Source organism: Cuculus canorus, chromosome 15, assembly GCF_017976375.1.
Source record: "Cuculus canorus isolate bCucCan1 chromosome 15, bCucCan1.pri, whole genome shotgun sequence".
Classification (NCBI taxonomy): domain Eukaryota; kingdom Metazoa; phylum Chordata; class Aves; order Cuculiformes; family Cuculidae; genus Cuculus; species Cuculus canorus.
In genome coordinates, this window is record NC_071415.1 from 3,056,308 (window position 1) to 3,081,392 (window position 25,085).

At 53.7% G+C, this 25,085-nt stretch overlaps 1 protein-coding gene across 1 annotated transcript in view; it reads left to right on the forward strand.

Moving 5' to 3' along the window:
* LOC104068212 (ankyrin repeat and fibronectin type-III domain-containing protein 1) overlaps positions 1 to 25,085 on the forward strand; it is a 207,353-nt gene that overhangs the window by 151,988 nt on the left and 30,280 nt on the right. Inside the window, exon 5 of the mRNA XM_054080894.1 lies at positions 14,338 to 14,466. Within this exon, the coding sequence (XP_053936869.1) occupies positions 14,338 to 14,466 (129 nt within the window). The remainder of the gene's footprint in view (positions 1 to 14,337; positions 14,467 to 25,085) is intronic.

Consider the following 25,085-nt stretch of genomic DNA (forward strand, 5'->3'; position numbering starts at 1 on the left):
CAAGGGCGGTGAGTGCCTCTCACTCTCCCTCGCTCCATTGCTGGAGTCCCTCGTGCCCCAGGCGCCAAGGAGCTCTCTTCTCACTTGGCTGCAGAAACAGGCTCAGCATCCCAGAAATTCAGGCTTTCATGTGGGAGCCAATAGTCACACAACCTCTGTCCAGAACCCGTCATTATCGGCCGCTTGCTTTTTCTTGGTTTCTTTGAACTACAGCTCCCAGGATGCCTGAAGATATGCAGACATCCCGAAGACAGTGGTTTCCCATAAACTTTTGGGGTTGCATGCTTTGCAAGCAGGAATGTTTTTATTGCGTCGCAAATCCCTTCAAGTCCCTTAAACCTCTGTGGCGCTTCCCTGCCGTGGGGCAGACGCAGTGGCTGAAGGCGTCCGCGAGGGAGGCATGCCAAGGGCTTTTCTTTCCTATGCTTTTCCTCTTCTTGCAAGAGAAACCTTTCTAAATCCTTGTCCTGCCTCTTGAAGGGGACTTTTGGATGAGCTGCAGTTTAGTTTGCCTGTCCCATTGTCCCCATTATTCCAAGGCTTGTTAAGCAGCATTCTGTGTCCCCATGCTGGGCAAAGCAGGGGACATGCTAGCGGATGGGTGACTTGGGCATGGTGATGAGGGGTTTCCACTGGGCTGGGAAGAACTGGGGATGATGGGAAGAGAAAAAGATGCAGTTCCATGCACTGGTGCAAGAGAGCCCAGTAGGCTGTGTTTAAAATCCTCATGTTTTGATGGCTTTAAATTGGAGAGGAGCAGATTTAGTCTAGACCTGAGGAGGAATTTCTTCACAACGAGGGTGGGGAGGCCCTGGCGCAGGTTGCCCAGAGAAGTTGTGGCTGCCCCATCCCTGGAGGTGTTTAAGGCCAGGTTGGATGGGGCCATGGGCAGCTTGATCTAGTGGGAGGTGTCCCTGCCCATGGCAAGGGGGGTGGAACTGGAAGGACTTTAAGGTCCCTTCCAACTCAAACCATTCTGTGATTCTATGTGCTCATAAGAGCTAAGGGAAAACCAAAGAGCCCCCTGGGGAGAACCATCACGGGACAGCGTGTGCTGTGCCTACATCTCATGGCTATCCCCATGGTTCCACGTCTTCCTGCTGCCCAACCTGGGACTGGAACAGGGTGCTGGGAGCAGAGCCAGGCCTGGGGTGTGGGCCCAGCTGCCCCTAAAGCCGCAAGAAGCACTTCCTTTCTGTCAGAGAGGAGATGCAGGGGAGAGAACACGGCTGTGTGTAACTTTGTGACATCTTATAGCTGTAAAAATACTTGAGTTTTCCCAGTTGGTGCTGGTGAGCACTAGTGTTGTACATTACAGTTACACTTGTGGTGTTTCGCCTTCCTCCTTTACCAATCTGTTTGGTTGAAAAGAGAAAGGAAAGAAGCCCAGGATCCTCCATGGGTTGGGTTTTAATACATATTTATTTTATAGATGCTACTTTACAAGTTTGAGAAGCTTTGTGAATTAAACACAGAGGTGCTGGTGACCTTTGGGGATCACCAGCCCCACCAGCCACCCAGCTCCACCAGCCCCACCAGCCACCCAGTGCTTGCAGAAGGCAGCACAGGTGTGGGTCTGTCATAGAGTCATGGAATCATGGAATGGTTTGAGTTAGAAGGAACCTTTAAGCCCATTCAGGTCCATCCCCTTGCCATGGGCAGAGGCGCCTCCCACTGGATCAGGGGCTCAAAGCCCCATCCAACCTGGCCTTGAACACCTCCAGGGATGGGGCAGCCACCAGTGCTCTGGGCAACCTGGGCCAGGGCCTCACCACTCTCACAGCATAACATTTCTTCCTAAAATCTCATCTCAATCTCCCCTCTTTCAGCTCAAAGCCATCCCCCTCATCCTTTCCCTTCACTCACTGATCAAGAGCCCCTCCCCAGCTTTCCTGGAGCCTCTTTCAGTACTGGAAGCTGCTCTAAGGTCTCTCCTTACAGCCTTCTCTTCTCCAGGCCAGATAATCCCATGGGACATGTCCTGGCCCTTCTCTGCACTGTCCCTGAACAGTGGGGCCAGTGCAGTCCTGGTGGGGCTCCATTCCTGGGTGGGTGCTGTGGTGCCTCAGGCTCTGGGCTCCTTCCCTGCTGCCCATCTCCCATCCCACCCTGGACAAACACCCTCGCACTCCCTGGTACCCTGAAGCACACCCGGGTGTACCAGCACACCAGCATGCATGCCCAGCTCCTGGCACCTGCCCGTGCGTCCCGATGGCGAGCACTGGTGGCAGGCGGTGTGGTCCACTGGAGCAGGCGGTTGCCAGCCCAGAAAGGAAAACCATTGAGGCTCTGCGGCCAGCTTGTGTTAACCACATCACTCCTCTCCTGCACTTGGAAAAGTCTGGCCGCCTGGCAGCCCAGAATAACAAGCTTTTCCATTCCTGTGCGTAGCGTTGGATGTGGGGCCATTTAAAACAAGAGTCGGCTCCAGCGCGAGTGCAGCGCTCAGACTAAACAAGGGCACATCCCTCTGGGCTCTTCCCTGGGGCAGTGTGGCGGGTGAAGGCACAGCCGAACGGGCAGAGGCACACGCACAGGGGGGGATGCCAGGGCACCATGGCAAGGATGCTTGGACATGCGGCATGGCTGGAATGCCAGGATGGCACAGCTGGGATGCTTGGGATGGCACAGCTGGGATGCTTGGGATGGCACAGTGGGGATGGCAAGGATGCCGGGTTGCCATGGCAGGGATGCCAGGATGGCACAGCAAGGTTGCCAGGATGGCAGAATAGGGATGTCGGGACTGCAGAACAGGGTTGCTGGGATGGCATGTTAGGGATGCCAGGATGGCACGGCTTGGATGCCAGGACACTGTGGCAGGCATGCCGAGACAGCACAGCAGGGATGCTGGGATGGCATGGCAGGAATGCCAGGACACCATGGCAGGGAGGCTGATATGGCAGGGTGAGGATGCCAGGATGACATTGCAGGCACAGCAGGGATGTTGGGATAGCATGGCATGGATGTTGGGACGGCATGACAGCAATGCTTGGATGGCACGGCGAAGATGTCAGGATGTCATGGCAGTGATGCTGAGATGGCATGGCAAGGATGATGCCAGGATGATAGAGATGCCGGAATGTCATGGCAGGAACGCTGGGATGGCATGGTGGAGATTCTGGCATGGCATGGAAGGGATGCCAGGATGTCGTGGCAGGGATGGTGGGATGGCACTGCAGGGATGCCAGAATATCTCGGTGGTGCCTCACTGTGTGCAGACGCAGCCTGAGAGTGGCCGGAGTGAGTGGAGGAAGATCCTCACCTGTCCATGCAGATCATATGCAAAGGAAGAGATTTGATGGGTTTTGTCATTTTCTCTTGTTTTCTTTATTATCCCTAGTTATCTTTTGAATTTGAATAAAAGCTTTAATTCCTGGAGCGAAATTGAAAACCAGCACCCAGGGCTGCATGTGGAGCTCTCCTGTACCCTGCAAGAAGGGGACAAGTCTGCCCATTTCTCTGTCTTGGTAGATTTACACTCAAGCACATACACACAGCCCGGTTGGAAGTGCCCAAGGTCTCTGTCCTGCTTCTCAGGAAGGAGCAAAATCTTCAGTAAAAATAATAGTAGTGGGAAATCATAGAATTCTTAAAAATAAGCAAGGTGATGGGGATTTTGCTTGAGAAAAGGCGTTTTGCCCATTTTATTTTATAGCTTTTATTCAATTGTTGTCTGACAATGGCTGTACTTTTGTTTTTAAAGTCGACTGAGCTAATTTTGAGGGTGAAGCTTGCGGTTCATGAAGTGGTGGAGGAAACTTGCGTGTTCATAGAGTCATAGAGTGGTTTGGGTTGGAAGGGATCTTCAAGGATCATCTAGTCCCACCTCCTTGCCATGGGCAGGGACAGCTTCCACCAGATCAGGTGCTTAAAGAGCCATCCAGCCTGACTTTGAAGACTTCAGGTGATGAGGCATCCACAGCTTCTCTGAGAAACCCATTCCCATGTCACAAATACATGCAGTTGTGTGGGTTTTCTGTCACTTCACAGTTATAATTATTGAGCTGTCATCTTTGGGATCCTATGTCTTCTGGAGTCCTGCAGCGCTGTTCACAGGCCATGTTCACAGGCTGGATGTGGCAGCTTGTCCAGCTGCCTCCTTACTGGGCTCACCCTGAGGGGCTTCCTGGCTCAGACCCACATGGGAACGGGTCCACAACAGCACCGTGTGTGCCCGTGGGTGACAAGGATGCCTGGGGAGGGAGAGGATACTGCTGCAGGTCCCATCCACGCCGGAGGCATGGGCGTGCCAGGGGGCTGCAGGGTGCAGTGTGACTCACCACGCGTGCCCAGCATCTCTGTTCCTACATGGACAGCTGTTGGTCAGAGGGGGAACAGTTGGTATTGTCAAAATGCAAATGAATCAAATCATTGGTTTGCCAGAGAATTTTTAGAGGAAGGACATGCAAATTTACCTTCCATTTGAAATGTTACATTGGTATTAAAATACAATGTTTGAGAGCCAAAACAAAGGAACATTTTAATTTGGGACTCATCAGATGGTTCCTTCTGCTTGGATTGGCATGCCATTCTTTGCAGCAAATGCTGTAAGTTTGACAAAACTCCAGTTTTCAAAGAAAACAAGAAAAAAAGTTCTAAAAATGCTGTCCATTTCCAGGGATTCTTGCTGCTTTTGTTTGCCTCTGCAAACAACTGCCTTGGTGCAGAATACTAGCCAGAAGAATAAAGATGGGCTTTGGGAGATGCAAGTAGGACATAAGGTTGGGTTTCTCCCTGGCTGCTGCTTTAGTCTGGCCTCTAAATAGCTCAGAAGGGTCAGCCTTGGGTTCTGCTCAGAGGTGCACGACCTGGGGGTTTGGGACCTCAGAGCATACCTGAAGGGTGCTGGCAGACCTCACCTTCAGGGCTGGAGTGAGAGGGCAGCAGGATCCTGGGGCTGCTTGGATTGCTCAGGGGGGCTGTGCTGAAGGGACATGTTGCATTTCTTTCCTTGGCCTGCTTTATGAACACCCTCTATCTAAAATGTGCATTTCCACTTATTTAAACACACCAATGGGCTATCTCCTCCTTCTTCCTCTGATTCCCTTCTCTGTTCATCCCTGGGTGCACCTACGCGCTTCGTGTCACAGATCAGGAATGGAGACCAGCCACCGACTCACTCATTATAATGCAGCCTAATAATGCCCACTCTAATCAGCTGTATGTACCAAAGCCCTGTTTTCATCCTTTGAATAGAGGATCCTGTCTGCTCTGCTCATCTCCTTGCTGCAGAGCCAGGTCCTGCAAAGTCCAACTTGGTCCTTCACAGGGAGTCAGCCAAGCACTATAGACTCACACAATGGTTTGGTTGGAAGGGACCTCAAAGCCCATCCAGTTCCAGCCCCTGCCATGGGCAGGGACACCTCCCACTACATCTGGTTGCTCAAAGCCCCATCCAGCCTGGCCTTGAACACCTCCAGGGATGGGGCAGCCACCACTGCTCTGCTGAACTTGGACCAGGGCCTCCCCACTCACCATGAAGAATTTCTTCCTAATGTCTAATCTAAATTTCCTCCCTTCCAGTGTAAAGCCACTCCCCCTTTTCCTATCACTCCATGCCCTTGTAAAAAGCCCCTCCACAGTTTTCGTGGAGCCCTTTTCAGCACTGGAAGCTGCTCTTAGGTCTCCCCAGAGCCTTCTCTTCCCTAGGCTGAACAATTCCAACTCTCTCAGCCTGTTCTCATAGTAGAGTTGCTCCAACCCTCAAATCATCTTTGTGGGCTCCTCTGGACCTGTTCCAACAGTTCCATAGCTTTCTTATGTTGAGGACTCCAGAACTGAATGCAGGGCTCCAGGTGGGGTCTCACTAGAGCATAGCAGAGCAGAGGGGCAGAATCCCCTCCCTTGCCCTGCTAGTCCCACTGCTTTGGGTGCAGCCCAGGACACGGTTGGTTTCTGGGCTGCGAGGGCACGTTGCTGGGTCATGTTGAGCTTGTCTTTAATCAGCACCCCAAGTCTTTCTCCTCAGGGCTGCTCCCAATCATGTTGTCCCCAGTTCAGGTGCTAGCATCTGCCGGGTTTGTGAAGAACCAGTTCTAGCAAAGCAGTTCTCATCGACAATCTTTAAGTGCTGCTGGTGCCCCCCAGTACATGCTGGCTGTTGGTGACCAACAGAAGATCTGCTCCCCTTACTGTGGTTGTCCTGGCATGCTGTTACTGTGACTCGGGGCTGCCGTAGGTTGTGGCTATTGGTGTGTTGCAGCTCTGACAAAGGGGCTGCTCACGCTGATGAATGCTGTGGTGCAGGAAAGAACAGTTTAGGACATTTAAACATGGCATCTTGTTTAGAGCTGCAGCATCACACTCCAGGGCTATCTCTTTGCTCCCTTTTGTCAAGACCTCTACCTTCTTTCTTCATCATGTCCTGTCACTGTTTCCCCATCTGAAGCATCCCACCTGTCCCTCTCTCTGGCCTCAGAGAGCCTCAGCACACTGACCAGTTGTCCTTTCCTTTGCAGAAACCCCTCATTGGGTCAAAACAGGCATTGTCAGCTTTGCTCATTTCCATCAGGCTGGTTGGTTTTGCTGGTTTTGCTTGTGAAGACCCATCCCCGGCATGTGGGTGAGCCAGAGCACGTGCAGAGCTCATGCCCTTAGCAGTGCAAAAGCCTTTGTCTTCTTCTCTGCAGCATCACCCAACCCTGGCACATCACCCAGCTAACAATCCTGGGATAGATAACGCATGGAAAAGTTTGGTTGGTGGGTACAGCTGAACTCATCGCTTGCTCAAACTGTGCTGCCCACAGCTGCTGTCAGGCTGTCTAATCTGTCCTGAGCTCCTCACAGAGGGAACGGAGCATCTGTTCCACTGGCGCACTGTTCAACACTGCTCTGGGGGAGAGATTTCCTAATGGAATAGCCTGCAGGCAGATCTCGGGCTGTACCAGCTCGGCTCCCACCAACTAATCATGGTTCAGTCAATGCAGGGAATGGAACGCTGAAGTCCCGAAGAAAACCCAGGAACTTGGAGAAACTGTCACTGAGTTCCTCTCCCTGCATGGAGCGAACCTCCTGAGATGCTTTCTGCTGCCATAGGAACTGCAAACCCAACTGAGTTCCTGTGCTGCTGCCTTGGAGGAGGCACCTTGCTTTGGTTTGGGTTAAACTGTTCTATTCTGTCAGGACATCATCCAAGCTTCCTGTTTCCAGCCCTAGGGAAGTGGGGAGTGAGGGGTGGGGCCCTGGCAGGAGGGCAGTGTCTAATAAAGAGGTAGAGGGTCATCAGCAGAAGCCCTGGTTGGGCAACCTTGGCAGGCAGCAATGGCCATGTGTGGTCAGTGTCTGTCCTCAAGCCTGCATTCCGCAGGCTTTGGTCAGGGAGTCCCAGTGCTTTCCACCCACCACTCACTGGAGCTGAGGTGTGCAGCATCCATCAGGGCTTGGGAATTCCCTGTGCGCTATGTCCCATGCCTTTCACTTGATGACCCAAAACAGTGGTGGAAAAGCTCAGTCTGTGGCTTGTGCACCCCAGCCCTGGACGTTACTCATGAATTTAGGAGGTTGAGAAGGAGGAACATGGGGCGAGTGGAGTGTGTGCCTGTCTGCAGCTCACCAGATTCCCTGCACTGCAACCCATGAGCCCACAGATACCAGAGATCAGTGGCCAAAACCACATTCCTGAGGGGTGAGGGCAGAGGGAAGGACAGCCTGGCAGCATGGAACGGCACCTGGGGCTCTTTCCTCTGAAGCTTGCCTGTGGCGTGGGTTTGTAGGATGAGGTTTGATCCCCCTGACCCAGTGGAAGGTGTCCCTGCCCATGGCAGGGGGGTGGAACTGGATGGGCTTTGAGGTCCCTTCCAACATGAACCATTCTAAGTTTGGTGGGAGCTGAGGTGGTTTTCAGCATCACCACCTCCGCTTTCTCTCCTTCTCTTCAGGAACAGCTAGCAAACCAGGGCCATGCTGGGTGGCAGGGGCTCGTGGTGTCCTCTGGGGCTGCCAGTAGGGTTCGATGGCACAGTGTTGCATCAGGTGTGTCACAGAAAGCCCAAAGCAGTGGAGGTGAGCCCAAGGCATTGCTGCCTTCTGCCTGGTGTTCCCTCTGCAGCTGAGCCTGGTCCTCCTTGTCCAAGCCCTCTCACCTGAGCTCAGTCCCTGGCTGAGCCCGCCCAGACTCGTGGTTATGTAAAGCCCCAGCAGGCACGACCGGGAGATTCTTCAGTGTCGGAATCTGAGTCACATGGGGCTGTTTTATTTCCCCCTCCGCTAATCTCGTTTCTATAGAAACAAGATTGGGAGGGAAAAAAAAAAAAAAAAAAAAAGAGAGAGAAAAGGAAAAAAAGAGCCAAGCAGGGAGCGAGCGAGAAACCTGAGGTGATGGGTGAGGGAAGCGGAGGTGGCGGATGAGGAGGTCGGGCATCGTGGGTGGGAGCAGGGGATCCTGTCCGGGATGGGAGCGTGGCTGCAGTTGTGTGCATCGAGGGGATGGGGACTCTCCCAAAGAGCCACTCTTGGATGAGCGGCTCCTCCGGCAGCGGGCGAGTGGCAGAACGCAGAGGGAAGGGAGCAGAGGCAACGCAGGTGAGTGAGCATCGCTCGCGCGGCTCCCAAGCAGCTGTGCCCGGCTCACCCGAGGTCCTGTCCCTGGCTGCTGCTTGGGGACACACTCAAGGCTGGAGCCGTGGTGGGTGGGTGCCATGCCCGAAGCGTGCCAGGGAGCAGGGCTTGCTGGAGCAACGTTGGCAGTCGACACTTGCCTGGAGGCTGACTGCATGTGTGCGGCTGTGCACTTCCCTTTCCAAAGCCTCTCTCTCCCAAAATTCTGCCGCCTGCTTGGGAGGCACCTTCTGGGCTTCGAGTAGTTTTTCTCTATTTTATTCTAACTGCACCTGTGTGAATAAAACCCTCACAGTAGCCAAACCCTGCAGCTGTAGGAAGCACAGCGCTTGCTCCCAGCCCTGCTCGCCCCACGGCAGCGTCCAGCTCCTTGCAGCGGGATGTCCCTTCCCCAGCCTCGAGGCCAGGCTGTGGCCGGGATGCCTGTGGGGAGAAGCCCAGCTTGAAAGCTGCTTTTGCAATGATTCTTTCCAGAGGGACAACCAGTTGTAAACTGGGATTATTTGCATGCTGCCAAGTGCCTGGGCTGCCCACAGCCACCGCACAGCTTGTCCCAGGACTTTTGCTTGCCTGTGCTCATGCCAGAGGCTGGAGCTGCCTGCCAGCATCTGGGTGAGTTCAGAACCCTGCACAAGCACGTGCTAGCTCCCGAGTCTCAGCTAGGGATTGCAACAAGTGTGAGTTATTCCTGGTTGGGCTAAGATGTATCTGTCTCTGTGGCGTGGCTGGCTCGTGCGTGTGTGGTGATGAGGGCTTGGCTCAGTGAGTTGGTGGAGCAGGAGTGTGGCCAGCACTGCTGGTCCCGTCCTGGTGCCTGTACCTGGTGACCTCAACCATCCCACACCCATGGCATGGGTTATGACTGCACAGACTAAGGGCTGCCCTGCAGCTCCAGCGCAGCACGGCTGGGGCTGCAGTGCCAGCAGCTGAGGGAGACAACGCACAAGCACCCAGGCTTCTCAGGGCACACGCTCGCTCTGACGGCTGCAAACTGCTGAGAAGCACTACTTGTTGCAAAAGCAGCTGCGTTGTCCCTGCGAGGGCCACCACAGGGGAGGTGGAGGGGACAGGGATTCTGCTTGTCATCATTTTCCAGTTGTGGTGTGGGGGATGTGGCGGTGAGGCACTGCAAACTCCCAGCCCGATTCATGCCTGTGAACGACTGGTGAAGCTGGAGGGATGAATCGAGTCCCTGTGTATTTCTGTACTAAGTCAGCTTTGGGAAATGTCATTGCTCATCCGCCTGCCTGGCCAGCGAGGGGGTGGAGGGTGGCGCTTTGGCCTCTTGTTCTCATCTGAAAGAGCAGCTGGACAGATTTTTGCTGCTCTATGTGATGCTCCGTGATCTGGCTGAGCTGTAGGCAGGATGGGACCAAGCTGCCAGCCTGCTGTGCCTCTGTTCTGCCTGCATTCCTGCTACCTTGACGAGGTGGGGACTTCCTCAGTCCCCTGTGCTTGGGTCAGACCCCTGGAACACGTACCTGGTGAAGGGGCTGGTGTTACTTGGTATGTTTGGGCAGTGCAGCTGGCGTGGGAGCTGTGCCCTACGCTGACCCAGAGTCTTTCCCCTTGGCCTGGCTGGGCTGTACTGGCAGTGAGGGTCTGAGTGCTGCTGGGGGCACCCCCTGCTCATCCCGGTTGGACCCCCGGGGACTGTTGGCACACATCAGGCTGGGGACAGCATTGTCCCCTCTGTCTTCAGCAGCAGAGCCTGGCGCTGGCTGCCCCTACCTGTGCTGCACCAGCGGTGAGGGCTGAGTGCTATGGCTGATGCCAGGTGGGGGCTTTGCCATGCCAGGTCCTGCCACCCCCATGTGGGTTTATGGGGAAGAAGGCATGTGCAGGCTTTGCATCACTGTGCCCCACTGGCAGTGGTGTTCCTGCCTCCCTGGCACTGCCAACTCTGCTCTGCTGAGAGGTCTGTCGAGAAGGGCTGAGGACGGGTATTGCTGCAAGAGCCTTCAAGGCTGATGATTATTTCTGGGGAAAAGATGCTGTATTCTGACTTAAACACTGACATGGGACTCTGAACATGTGTAATCTGGCTGACAGATGGCGAGTCACAGAGGTGTGATTTATGATACAGCACAGTAGCTGAACAACCTTCTCTGGTTGTCAGGAGACAATTCTTCCCAGCGCTGCGGTTGATGGTTCAATTGATGTTTTTCCCTGTGCGTCCCCTTGGCTCCTCAACAGCATGTGGAGGCCAACAGGGAGCTTTGGCAGGTGCCGGCACGGCAGCCTGGGGCTGCTGAGCCCCACCAGTGCTGCTGCTGAGCTGCTGCTAAACTGCTGCTTCTTATGGTGGGGTGGACAGGTCACCCCAAATCCTGCCCAGGCGGGACCTCCCATGCAGCTGGCAGGGCTGGGGGAGCATTGCTGGCCTTTTCCCTGCCCCTCAGCTGCGATGAAGCCAGCTCAAGGCAGCAGTGGCTCTCTGGAGCTGCTTGTTTCCCTCCCTAGTACTTGTGGTGCTGAGTGTGCTGGTCTTGATGGGTGAAGGCAAGAAAATCTTGCCCATTGGTGAAGTGCACAAGATGCTGACAGACATAGGGAATGTGCCTTACTCTCACGGCCTCTCTGTGCCTCGGTTTCCCTGCCTCTACCTTAAGATCCCTAATGTTGATCTTTCTCAAGCAACAGCAGCATCCATTAGTGTTTGGGAAACACCTGGGAAGTAAAAGTGTAGTTTCAGCAGCACCCTCTTGTATGTTAGGGGCTCACCACCCCTGCCACTCGCAGAGCACAGACACTGGGCATGATGCCCAGCACCGCTGCTGTAGCATCCTGACCTTGGGAGCATCCTGGCCCTGGGAGCATCCTGGGGAATCGGAGCAGCCCCAGCATGAGGAGCTCAGAGAAGCTGAGCCATAAGCAGAGCCTCAGTGTGGCGAGGAGAGCAGGGCAGAGAAGGCTGCCGGTGTTGGGCTGCGTTTGCCTGAGTGCAGCCCCAGCAGAGCAGGTATGATTCATTCCTTCTTCTGCAGTACAGTTTATGTAAAGCAGCACTGTATAAATAGCCAGATGATACTGTAATGTGCTCCTGGCTTTCTAATTAGTGATGCTTCTGGAGCTTTTGGGTCTGGTGAAGGTGAGGAGAGGCTGGTTCATTGCTGAGGGTTGGATGAATTGCTGACGGCTCTTGAGGAGGAGGTGCTGGCCCAGCAAAGTTGTTGCAGCCATTTCCCCTTAACCTGAGTGTGAGCAGTTGTAGGTGGTCAGTAAATCCCTCTGTGGCTGGGCAGCTGCTGGGCTGGAAGGCTGCTCTCGAGGGTGAAAGCAGCAGCCAGTTTCTCAAGATTCTTGGTCACCTTCTGGCTTGTGTAATGCCATGCCGCAGGGGCAGTGATGGTGCGGCCACACACCCCAAGCACCTGGATGGCTTCTCCAGCCCTGCTGGCCCACCTCAGATGGGCCTTCCCTACCTCCAGAGACTTACAGTGCTCCATGTTGTGCCCTGTTGGCACGTCACCCTGTTCTCCCCTGCCAGCTCTTCTTGGTGGGTGCTGTTTCCTCTGTCCAATGACTGCTCCTTCCCTGCCTGGGGCAGGTTGATGCATCTGGGTGAATCTCCTGGGTGTGTAATTGTCCCGGTGGTGTTGATGACAAGAGGCGTGTACTGTCACAGCAGAAGCGCTTGCTTGTTTAGGCATGTGGCTGCCTTCTTGCACCCATGCAAGTAGTTTGGGAGTTCCCAGCCCCCCATCCCAACTGCGAACCAGTTTGGGAGGGGTGGCTGTAATGGTGCAGGGAGTGTTGTGGGGATGGGGTTGGTGTAGCAGAGAGGACAGCGTTCTCCAGGCATTCCCCATGTCTCAGGAAATCAACATCCCAGTGTCCTGGCAGCTGGGGAGTGAGCCCTCACCCTGCAGGATGGCAGGAGCCTCTCCTGGGAAGGTGGAAAGCTGGGCAGCTGAGCACTGCTGTGGTGGGAACAGCAAAATGCCACTGTCGAGGTACTATGGGAAGCCAGTAGCACCCATTTCCACCACTCAGCCCCATCCCTGGCTGCTCCTGGTCAGCCCTGAGCCCTGCTCACCCTAAGTCCACACTGCAGCGGGGTCTGCAGAGCATCTGTGGCCAGTGCCTACACCTCCCTAAATTGGTATCTGACTCATTACAGCCCAGCTTTGACATCAGATCAAAGGAGAGACGAGCCGGTGGGGATGATATTAGTGAAGGGCTCTGCTCAATGGATTTTCATAAAGCTCTTGGATGCCTCCCCTTCCAACACCTTTTTCTCCAGCTGCAAGTTGGGGAAAGCTGGAGTTTGGGTTTCTTGTTGGATTTCTTTTAAGGCAAACCTCATTCTTTACATCAAAGTAGCATTTCTTCTCAAGAATGTAAAGAATGGCCCTGGAAGGTCTGAGTGTCTCTTTCCAGGCGGTGATGGGAGAGACAAGAGACTTCTCCAGAAAGCTGTCTCCACCCCGTCCCCAGCAACAGCAATTCATAAGCTGAAAAATAAATCAATACCCAGAGTTAATGAATTTAAGATGTCTGTGTTTAAAATGTATCAGGAAAAAAAAAACTATCAGCTGGTCGTGGTTGGCTTAATTGGGATGGTGAGGACCTCTCGTTTCTGAGAAATACCTTCTTTTTTTCTGGTTTTGGAGGTGTTTAGTTTGGTTGAAGCCAGTCAGAACTCAAGAGGAGAGGAGGACTGGCTTTAGCAGCTGTATGGGTTCAAAGTCCTTTCCCAGATCTATCTTTCACACCCTGGGGCCTCTGTCAAATCGCTTCTGCCCCTTCCCTACTCGGCCTCGGGCTGGCCAAGCGATGGGAGCAGGTCATGCTGAAGGTCGAAGAAGGAGGAGAGGCACTGGCCATGCTGGTGTGTGACCAGACAGCTCCAGTGCCACCAGTCTGGTCGTGTGCACAAGTTGGGCTGTCCCAGCTCTCCAGGCTGCTCCTCCCTCGCTCTCATCTCTGCACCTGGTGAACTGGCAGCAGGGATGGGTTGTGGTGCCGTGTTCGGCAGCAAGCTGGGGGTGCTGGACCTCAGCCCAGCAGCCGCCAGGGTCTCCACATACTATGGACCTGGAAACAGTGCGGTTGTGCCTCAGGAGAGTAATTCTCTTCTGAAGAGAACTGGTGTGGAGCATCCAGGGGATACTCTTCTCCACGCTCCCAAGAACTGGGAGTGATGCTGGAGCCTTCTGCCCAAGGGAAGGGGAGGGGTGGGTCCTGTGGCTGAATCCATTTGCTCACAGGTCTTTTTGTATCCTCCTCTGAACCATCCCTGACTGATTTCCGTGTCAGTGGTCAGCTGGAAAGCCCTCTCAGTGTTGAAGAGTGGGGACCAACCTGGGAGAGCAGGGAGGGCACAGGGGCTCTGGGCTTTCTCTGAAGGAGTATGTGGCTGCTTTGTGTCTCTCTGCCAGCACTTCCCTGGCTTCCCAGCCTTCTTGGGCAGGCACCGCAAGAAGTTTTTCTCCAGTGTTGGCCATCACTGGCTGGTGTTTAGGCAGGAGCCTAAGGCCTAGGGAGATGATTTTGCCACAGTGGGAAGCAGGACCCAGCGCTAACTCAGCCTGCCAGAGTCACAGCTTTGGTTTTGCTAACAGCACACCAAGGACCTGTGCTGGTCCATCTGTGAAGTGATGCTAAACCTGCTGCTGCTGCTGCTGCTCTACCTCTTCCCCCCAAGGCTGGTGCCACTGACTCTCCACGATCCCCCTCCTGTCCACTCTGAGCGTCACCTGGCTTTGTGCTGTGGACCTGCCACTGGGAGCCAGGGTGTTTCAGTGACATTAATGTCTTTCCTCTCCCCTTCCCCAGGTCGGAAAGCAGCCTCTCTAGGTTTGCCCACCGCTTGTCAGTTAAGCAGAAGCAGGAGAAGAGAAGGAAAGCTGAGTATGCCTCAGCCGAGCTGTCTGCCTTCCGGCCCAGGTCTCTGAGCATTGAATGGTAAGAGCTGCAGGAAAGGAGCTCCCGCCTCTGCAGTCCCCCTCCTGTCCCCTGTCCCCAGTGCTGCCAGTCTTTGTCCCTGTGTGAGGAATGTCGCATGGGACAACACCCCTTCAGACCCCTCCTTCTGCTGCAGGAGCTTCCCCAGAGTATGAAGCCCTCGCTCCATTGCAGTGGGGAGCCCTGGGCAGCTCCTTGCTTGGGTTGCTGAAGGAGACCCCACAAAACTACAGGGTTTTTTCAGGGCTCGTGTAGGACATAGACATGCATGTCTGCCAGGCCAGGGCATGTGAGTGCAAGTTCTCCAGAAGCCCATGCCACCAGCCCCTTCCCTTCCCTTCCCTTCCCTTCCCTTCCCTTCCCTTCCCTTCCCTTCCCTTCCCTTCCCTTCCCTTCCCTTCCCTTCCCTTCCCTTCCCTTCCCTTCCCTTCCCTTCCCTTCCCTTCCCTTCCCTTCCCTTCCCTTCCCTTCCCTTCCCTTCCCTTCCCTTCCCTTCCCTTCCCTTCCCTTCCCTTCCCTTCCCTTCCCTTCCCCTTCCCCTTCCCCTTCCCCTTCCCCTTCCCCTTCCCCTTCCATCTCCCCTTCCCCTTCCCCTTCCCCTTCCCCTTCCCCTTCCCCTTCCCCTTCCCCTTCCCCTCTCCTTTCCCCTTCCCTTCCCCTCTCCCTTCCCTTCTCCCTTCCCCTTCCCCTTCCCCTTCCCCTTCTCCTCTCCCTTCCCCTCTCCCTCTCCATGCTCCCCCTTGGGTGCTGTCAGTGGGTGCATCCCACAACCCCTTGCTTCCCGATGTGCCTCTGTCAGATAAACCCTCACCACAAGCCGCCACGGGACAGCCACAGTGGAGCAGGAACAGGAGGAGCTGCAGGGACTCCCTGCTGGTGCCATGTGAGGGGCATGACAGGCCATGCTGTGGGGCAGCCCCTTTGCCCACCCCAGAGGGCTGCAGTCCTCCCTCCTTCCCCAACGCCCACGGTGCCTCTCATGCCGAGTGCGGGTCTCACGCTGCGGTCCCTGCTCCAGCACAGATTCATTTATCCCACGTTTCCAAGCTCTGATGCAACAGCTTTGGAAGCGGATCACAGCCAGCCTGACCAGCGTTAGAGCTGACCTGCTAAGGATATCTAAAAGAACTGGAAATCACATTGCTTTCTGCTGCCTTAGATGGATAAAGGAGGGTAGAACTTTAAACAGAAAAAAAAAGAAATGCTTAGAGATTGCAAGAATGTCAAGCTCGGTTCTCATTTTCCCTGCTTTTTTTTGAGATCTTTCTGGCATTTATTGTACGTTCTAACACTTTGGTGTGAGGGTGTGGAGTCCTGCTCAAAAGCTTCCTCTATCTGTGAGGTTAGTTCAGCATCAAAGCTGGCTGGTATTAACGGGGCCAAACAAAGAATGTAAGCTATTTGGTGAAGGATGCTTCCTTCTCCAATTGCCCAATGTTCTTCCCTTAACTGAAGCAATGGAAGCAGGAAAGATGTTCCATAGTTACTGCGGATCTTCTAGAGACAAATATACGAATTTGTAATCTACCAAATAGGAAAAAAAAAAAAGCAAAGGACTCATTAGAAACAAGCATAGTTTCACTTTATTCATTCTAAAGATGCAAGAGAAGTCACTGAATCTCTTTTGAAACCATGGATTCACAGAATGGTTTGGGTTGGAAGGGACCTCAAAGTCCATCCAGTTCAGATCCTATCATCTTCCTGCCATTTCCCATGGACTGGATCAAGTCCATCCAGTTCAGATCCTATCATCTTCCTGCCATTTCCCATGGACTGGATCTGCAAAGCAGGATGGGGGCCTTGTTCCCTGCTGAGGAGTGTGAAGGATGTTCTTCATCCTGCAGGATCTACACTGGTTATCCTCCATGGATGTGTCCATGCCAAGAAGGTGCCAGCTGCCTGGATTTGTACAGCCGGCATCACAAGGCCTGTGTGATGCTGGGGGAAAAAGGCAGGGATGCCCTTTCATAGAATCATGGTTTGAATTGGAAGGGACCTCAAAGTCCATCCAGTTCCACCTCCTGCCATGGGCTGGGGCACCTCCCACTGGATCAGGGGCTCCAAGCCCCATCCAACCTGGTCTTGAACACTTCCAGGGATGGGGCAGCCACCACTTCTTTTCCCAACCTGGGCCAGGGCCTCCCCACCCTCACAGCAAAACATTTCTTCCTAAGATCTCATCTCAGTCTCTCCTCTTTCAGCTTTAACCTCTTCCCCTCATCCTATCCCTGCTCGCCCTGACCAAGAGCCCCTCCCCAGCTTTCCTGGAGCCCCTTTCAGTACTGGAAGCTCGTCTAAAGTCTCCCCAGAGCCTTCTCTTTTTGTCCCTTTACATGTCTCTTGGAAACCGCTGGATCCCAGTCTCGCCCTGCTGGGTCAGGGTTCGATTATGGGACGTTGTACATGCTCTGCAGTGAGTTTGCAAAGCCCCTTGTCCAGCACTGACGAAGAAGCAGCTGTAGATGATGCTATTTTACGTGATTTTGTAAGCCAACTTGAAATGAGCTCTTTGTGAGGAGGAATCGCCTTTGCCTTCAGTTTGCCACATGCCACCCCATTGGAGATGGAGGATGGAAAGTGTGGGGGCTGAAAGAGCAGGACCCGTCCCCAATCCTGCAGGGACACAGGCAGGGCGGGTGGGCTGCGGCAGGGGATAAATCCACAGCTGTGGGTTTTATCCATGGCTGAAGACAGATTGAGCTGGATCAGATGCCCACCCCGCAGCTGGGGTGCTGGGACTTGGGTGCTGGGGCTCGCTGGGGCTCAGGGGCTGGGTGCAGAGGAGTGGTGACCCATTCGGGGTGGCAAGGAGTTGAGCAGGCAGCAGCAGGGCAAAGATCCTGCCAACCACCTGCCCCCAACCATCTCAGTGTGCTTGGTAACACTCTTCACTTGTGCTGCGGTTGAGCAGAGGACCCCAGAGCCCCCATGGTGTTGCAGTGCAGGAAGTTGCCTGGCTTTGAAGTCCATGCAGTCCCGTGTCCAAAAAGCAGCTGGAGGCACCTGCATGCTAGGCATGGAGTTTCATCCCCGGCATAAAGAGCACGCTGTTTTCCCACATTCTGGTGGTGTGTGTGCCTGGTCCTAACATGCAGGCTTGCACTCAAGGAGGCACTGGAGCCTTTTCTCATGCAAGCTTGAGCATCCTCTGCAGCCATTGTCCTGCAAAGGGGGCACCTGGGCTTTTCCCTCGGTGAAACATCCCTTCTCTCCTTCCACCTCACCTCTTCAGGGTTGCGTGATCATCGTAGCAGGATCAGCAGCCTCAGACAGTCGTTCCAAGCCATCACACATGGGGAGGACCTTTGAAGCTGTGGGTGTGGCCGCCCTGGCTAGCCCTGCACGTTGTATGGGTTATCCTGGGCAGCAGGCAAGGCTGTTGGGTGTTGCAGCCAACAGAAAGCATGGCTTGTGCCTTTGCAAATCTCCAGATGCCTAATTTGGCTCTGAGAGGAAATATCTGCATGCATCAAATCTGTAGGTATTGATAAGTTTAACTCAAGGTCACCACTGCATCATTTTATCTACCTCTGTGCAGAGGTTGAAAATGGAGGCTTCAGCTCATCCCCTGTGGATAGGAGAGGATGGAAAAGCGATGGACTTTGGTTTTCCCAAATCAGCAATCCCTAAGAACCCAGCCCATTTTAATCCCAAGGCTTGAAGGCAAGGAAGGGCTTGTGGGCCTGCTGTTACCTGTTGCCAAGGAGGAGGCAGAGATTGTAAGCACAAAATCATCAGTGCCCATTGCTTGGAGAAGCTGGGTGTCAGTCTGGTGGGGGATTAGTGTTTTCTGCCTGTAATCCCTACCAGAATATCATTGGTCCAATCCCTCGTGCCTGTCACAGCAGAAAACATCCTTAGCTCTCATCCCTGTGCAGGGCGAGCTGGGTCAGTTTTCCAGCATCACCTGTTTTTCAGGGGCTCAGATAGGGCTGGGTGGAGCTGAGGAAGAAGAGAAAGAGCTGTACAGCATCACAGTGTCTGTCTGACATCATGTCCCCTGCACTGAGCACTGTCACGTGGGATGGGGACAATAGATCTCTCCTCTCGTCACCTCTCAATGTTCCTGGGAACACCCTAAAGCCTTGCAGAGAGCGTTGCTGGCTGTTGGTAATTCTCTGGACCAGGAGAAACGGACCAGGAGGATTGTGGGTGCTGGTCTCTTCTCCCAAGTGACAGGTGATAGGACAAGAGGGAATGTCTCTGTGCCAGGACAGGTTCAGATTGAACATCAGGAACAATTTCTTCACTGAAAGGGTTCTCTGGTACTGGCAGAGGCTGCCCAGGGAGGTGCTTGAGTCTCCATCCTTGGAGGGATTTAAAAAATAGGTAGATGAGATGCTCAGGGATCTGGTTCAGTAGTGGACAGGCACGGTTGGACTTATGATCTCAAATGTCTTTTCCAACCTAGTGATTCTATGATTCTATGGAAGCAGTTCTTTGCTGCCACAATAAATAGGGAGCTGAATGTCCTGCTCTGCCTACCTGAAAGTGCAGAGATGCTACTATCACCGATCTTGTGATCGATGCATCCATTGGAGCATCTTCTCCACTTGCTGGGTGGGAAGCACTCCCAGGTCGTGTTTCTCCCTAGGCACAAGGCAGGCTTTATTCACATGACACGTGTTTCTGCACCGCTCCAGGCAAGCAGAGCATGGTCCTGCTCCCGAGAGTGGCCGGCAGTGAGCGGAGCCTCTTTAGTTCCACTTATTAAAAAAAATTGTTGGGGAGGAGGGAGAGAAGGCAAGGAAAAAGTGAAGTCTTGAGAAAACACTTCTTTCATTCATACTTTGTTTACTGAAATAAATACTTCATTATTAGGCTTTTTTTTTTAGGCTTTTTTCTTTTTTTACAAAGTCAGCCCCACAATGTGCCTAGTGTTGGGGCAGTGAATGTGCCAATCACCTCAGTCCCTTGCTACTGTGAGCCAGTGTCTTGCTGCTGGGAGGTGCCCAGAGAGAAGCACTGTGGGGAGCAGGAGAGTGCGAGGCTTTCCCAAACTTGAGGGAGAAACCTGAGGGTTGCTTCTGTCTGCTTTGATTTATGTCTGATGATTCCTTTCTTCTCTGCTGGGTAGTGCTTGCTGTGGCGTGCAGGACACTGAGGCAGCTTGGGCTCAAAATGAGGCAAAGCCTGGCAACTGAGGCAAGAAAGGATATTGCATCTGATTTATTAAAGCCTTGGTTTCTGCTGGTACTAGTCTACCTCCAAAGCCTCAATAGCATGAAGGCGTGCAAGACAAAGGCACTCTTTATTTGATGCTCACCACCTTCTGCTGTTGGAGTGAGGAACTCAAAAGCTGATGGCTGCCGTGGAGCCTTCACGCTGTCCCTACAGCAACAGAAATACCAGCAATCCCTTTTATCCCCCCTTAGGGTGAATCAAGGCAAAGAGAGCCACTTCTCCTCTTGTGTGTGTCACCTGAGAAATGATCCACATTCATCTTTCCTCTTAAGTGAGTCTTAGTCCAATAAAAGAGCTGGATCTGCTGGTTTACTCTTCTGTGTGCAGAGCCTGGGATCCTCTGTCCTGCTCTCCCATCCTTCCAGCTCTTGTGCTCATCAGGAGTTCCAGCCCCAGCAGGTTTGTCCTCCTGGCATTCATTTGTCTCTTCCTTTTTCCTTTCCTATCTCTTGATCTATTTTTCCTTCTTCTATTTATTCCTCTGCTTGCCTTCCCTCCTTTGTCCTTGTACTCAGCTCATTCACCCCGATTTTCCTCTGTTTTCTTCTTCTAGATTGTTTACTTCTGCTTACTGCCTTTTCTATTTGAGCTCTTCAAGTTTTCCATGTCAGCCAGCCTCCCTGTGATCTGTGGTCGGAATAGCCTATTCCCATAGCAGCTCAGGAAAAATGCAGTGCATTCCTCGCTTCCCCCATCCCGTTATCTCGGTTCTGCTCGCTGGCTGCCCACCACAAGCTGTTAAAGCAATGCTGGCAGGAGCATCTTGTCTGGCGGTTCAAGACAGACAGACAGCTTGGGTTCAGTCCTGCCTGCATCATATTTTGCAGCCTGACCCCTGGCACGGGGCTGAATCTCAGCTCCTCGCTTCCCCTCTGCCCAAGAAGCAGGGACGCGGAGCCCTGCCTGCCCAGCAGCTCCAAGCACAGGCTGTGCCCATCCGAGTGGGAAGGTACAGAGTGGTTTTCCTGCGATGTCCCAGCACCAGGGCTGGGTTTAATGGCTGGCGAGCATCGCTCTGCGATGGGACCATGGGGCTGTGAGGGCAGGAGCTGCAGTTGCTGGGCATGGGAACCATGCTGGCACCATTGGGCTGGCAGAGGTGGCACACACGACTGCCGTTACACTCAGCCCTGTGTTTCAGATTTGATTATAAAGCAAAAGATTTGTTATGGGAGCATTGGCCTCTGTGATCTCAAAGGTCTTTTCCAAGCTGGGGATTCTATGTTACTGTTTTCATTACAATATAATGTAATAATGTTTCCCCTTTGAGTTCAAGTGGTCTGAGGGGTGTGGGAATTCTCCCTAAGGTGCTATTCTGGGGCAGGAACTGTGCGCCCCAGAGATGCCCGGCACTGCTCAGCCTGCTGCCATAGCTGCTGTCAGCTGATGAGACAGCCAGTGTGATGACCTGTCCCCGTCAGCAGGCCCCTCGTCTCCTAGCACTGGAATCCCGCGGTCCCCTGGGGCTGCAGAGCCCATGGGAGGTGCTGAGCTACCAGATGATCCATCTGACTGTTCCTGAGCCAGTTCGCTGGAGGGCTGCTACTGCAAAGCTCGATGAGAGCCTTGTGCTGTTCCCATCACAGGAGTCGATGGTTGTACAGGGCGCTCTGCTCGCCAGTCTTCCCTTTGCTATGGGAGCCAGCACAGAGGGAATTGTCCATGACTTTTTGGGTGGTGAGGAGGAGCTGAACTGTAAAGACAGATGGCTCAGAGCTCCTCTGGATTTCACAGCCCTGCACAAGCTGTCTTACTCCTGACTTAATCCGCACATCCAGGAGGAGGCTCGGAGCCCCTTCTTTTCCCAGTCAAGGAAGTTCTTGGCCTGAGTGAGGTAAAATAAAAGGCAAAAACAGGCCCTGAGCCTTTCAGTGCAAGAGGAAGAGTGCCAGAGCCTGGGAAGTGCATGGACATCTGGACGCAGAGAGATGCCAAGGGCAGGCTGAGATGTGGGTGTCCCTGGCTGGGTACGGCGCAGCCAGCCTTGCTGAGACCTTTGCCTCCCCCATCTCACCGGTCACAGCCATCGATCTGGGGTGAAATGCAGCCTCCCCCAGCTCGGTCATGCCGAGCACAAGTCCTGGACAGGCCGGCACAGTGTTGAAATGAAACGCGAGGCGCTTTGTCTCAACTGGGAGCGCTTTAAGCCCTCACTCGGCAACAATGGCCAAGCTATGGGGTCATTTGTTCTGGTATTTCAGCAGCTCCTCTTGATTTATGGGATGTTTTGTTCTGCTGCTTGTCTTAGCTTCCCCCTTTCCACCCACCCCGGCTCCATCTCTTCTCCATTTCAGCTCCTCCTCCCCCTGCTCCCAATTCCCCTAATAGCTGTGGAGCCTCTCTGCCTTATGAAATCATGGGATCTGTGACTTATTGAATTAGCCGTATGGGAGCCGGACTTCCACACCACACTGAGGTCCACCAGGGCATGCTGGCTGCCTGGGGAGCCAGCCCACAGCACAGCCCCTCACCCAAGCGCTTCAAGCAGCCTGAGCTTCTCCCTGGCGTGGCAGACTGACGTTGCCATCAGCAGGCTGCTAGAATGTCAGTTTATGGGTGATAAATGTGGTCAAGAGGGTTTACAATCCCAGTGAACAAGGATGGCTCTGCCTGCAGAGACTCTCTGGACCAGGGCAGGATGGGGCTTGACTGCCTGCACCCAGTGCCACCATTCCTCTCTCCCAGAACAGCTCTCCATGGGCAAGGTGGACACCAGTTAGGGAGCCCCAGAGCTTTTGGTGTTGAGCTAGGCATGGGCCGACATAGTTTGAGTGCCCAGCTCTGTCCCCAGCACCCTGGGGACAGCCACAGTCGATAGATCTGGGTGAACAGGAGGAGAAAGAGTTCGCCCTCCTCCAGAGTTGATGGGACAGAGATTCAGCAATGCCTCTGAGGGACTCACTGGTGGGGCTGAGGAAGAGCAGGCCCTCAAAATATCTGCCTGAAAGTTGGGATTGCCTTTAGGAAAGCATTTGAAAAAAAGGTTTATTTGTGGAAAGTCACTTTTTATCATTACCTATAAAAACATTTCTCCCTAAAATCTCATCTCAATCTCCCCTCTTTCAGTTGAAAACCGTTAGCCTTGTCCCGTCCCTGCACTCCCTGACCAAGAGATCCTCCTCAGCTTTCCTGGAGCTCTTTCAGTACTGGAAGCTGCTCTAAGGTCTCCCTGCAGCTTTCTTTTCTCCAGGCTGAACAACCCCAACTCTCTCAGCCTGTCCTTGTACTGGAGGTGCTCCAGCCCTCGGATCATCTCTGTGGCCTCCTCTGGACTCACTCCAACAAATCCATGTCCTTCCCATGCCCCTTTCCTCCCCAGGTGCATTCGCCTCCTCATCCCACTTCATCTTTGTTTCCTTTAGTTGCATGTTAACAGGGAAGGTTGGATGGAGATGAAGACCTGCCCCAAAAAGCTGTCTGGCAATGTGGAAGAGATTTTTCCATGTGGGCAGTGAAAAATAGTGCAGATCTGATAAATGTTCCAGTTTTGGGGACAGGAGGAGGCACAGTTCATACTTTGCTTTGTCCAAAGTGGAATTGGACACTCGGTGACAAGTGCCAGTGTCATCATGAGAAGCTGTACATAGTCTTCATTCTGTCTGTGGTGCAGAGGTTCACCTGAGTTCCCTCCAGGTCTATTCAGATGGAGTCTGGTTTCCATCCAAGAAGTGTTCCAACAGGACCTATAAGGGCTCACCCGTTAGTAGCTGGGAGCTAAAAAAATCAGGGTCCTTATAGATGGTCTGCTGTGAAAAGCTGCTGTTTCTGAGCTTTGAAAAAAGCCTGTATGACACTATGTGGGGGCATTTGTTAAGCAGGGCCACTAGAGCATCTGCTGAGCTGAGCAGAGGTCCAAGAAACATCTCTTATTGACATTATCAGGATTGCCCCAAGAGCAGCCATCATTGCTTTTGTCAGGATGCTTGTTGCAAACCCTGCAGGCTTCTGAGCACATGGCTGTTGCAGCCTCTGAGATGCAGGGACTGCAGGTAGATCTGGCAGGGTGGTTCCTTAGCTCTTCCCACAGCCTTGTTTCTCCTTTTCATACTTAAGGTTCCATGTTTAAGTGCTAAAGTGGCCAGAACCCAAACTAACTTATCAAAGCTTCTGAGCTTCCAATCACAAATAGAGTGGCCTGGGCTGGGGGCCAGGGACAAAGCGCAGGCCTGGAACAGAGAGGATCTGGCTTCTCCTGGCCCACTGAGCAACTGAGGACAAGATCTGCCCTTCTTTGTGCCTGGGTTTCTCACTCTAGAAGGAGCACAGCAATGCTGACACTTGGGAACTGGGGTCTTCTGCTGGCAGACCTGTTCCTCCAGACCCAGGGACAAGATGTGGGCTGGCTCCCACACTTTGGGAATTGCAGTCTGGCTGGATCCACTTTGGGATCACAATCTGGAGCTGTGGGTGCATGTTAGCACTTCAGCAAAAAGCACCAAGGCCAAGGTTTCTGTGCTGCATGCAGTGTCCTGCAGGTCTGAGACTTCCTCTGTCTAGGGAGCAGATACTGAAAAAGGGGGTCTTTTTTAACCCCCCAAGTTGTGTTCATCAGCACCTTCACTGAGGAAAAGGAGGCAGTTATTCTGATCAGAAACAGTGGCAGGAGCAGAGGTGAGCAAGTGACTTCTTCCAGGTCTGGGGGGGATCCAGGCAGGTGTAATCATCAAACAAATGCATTTGGCTTTAAATGCCACTGTGCACAGCCTCTGGAGTCAGAAGGTGCTTGCTCCTACTGAGTGATGGAGCCTTCAGCCTATCTGCAGCCTGGCTTGCATCAGAAGATGCAAGCCTTGAAGGAGGGACTCATCAGGGGGTCTGCTCTGCCTCTGGATCCTCTCAGAATGTGAAACTGGGTGAAGGCATGCTCTACTGGTGAGCAAGCGGCTCAGCTGAGGTCTAACACATGCCAAGGCGCTGCTGGGGTGCCTTGTCACTGCCCATGTCCCTCACAGGCAGCCAGCCCACCTTCTGCTCCATCCTTCCTGCTGCACGCCAGGCTGTCAGCGTGGCCGGGGGCCAACTTGGAGCCAAGTCCTGCCATGCCCTGTGCCAGGCAGGTGCTTGTGGTTAGGAGAGCTGGGTCATGCTTCCCTGTGTGCCGAAATCCCGCAAAGCTGTGGGCCAAATCCTGGGATGCGAGGAGGCTGCTTCTGGCCACAGATAAGCCAGCATGACATTTAGCTAATGCCCCTGCTTTCCTTGCCTGTGCCCCAGGTCTTGCTGGCTGCCCAAGGGGCTGTCTGAGGGAACCTCAGCTGTGAGGGTGTACTTGGAGCTCCTTGAGTGAGGAAGTGGACAAGCCAGTGGAGCACTTGCCTGCTTTCTCTGCAAGTGGAAGGCTGAAGCTTCTAAGAGGTCCCATCCTCCCAGTGCTCTCCTGGCCCTGCTCTGCTCCGGTCACGAACTCCGGGAGGCTCGTTGCAAGCAGAAAAGCA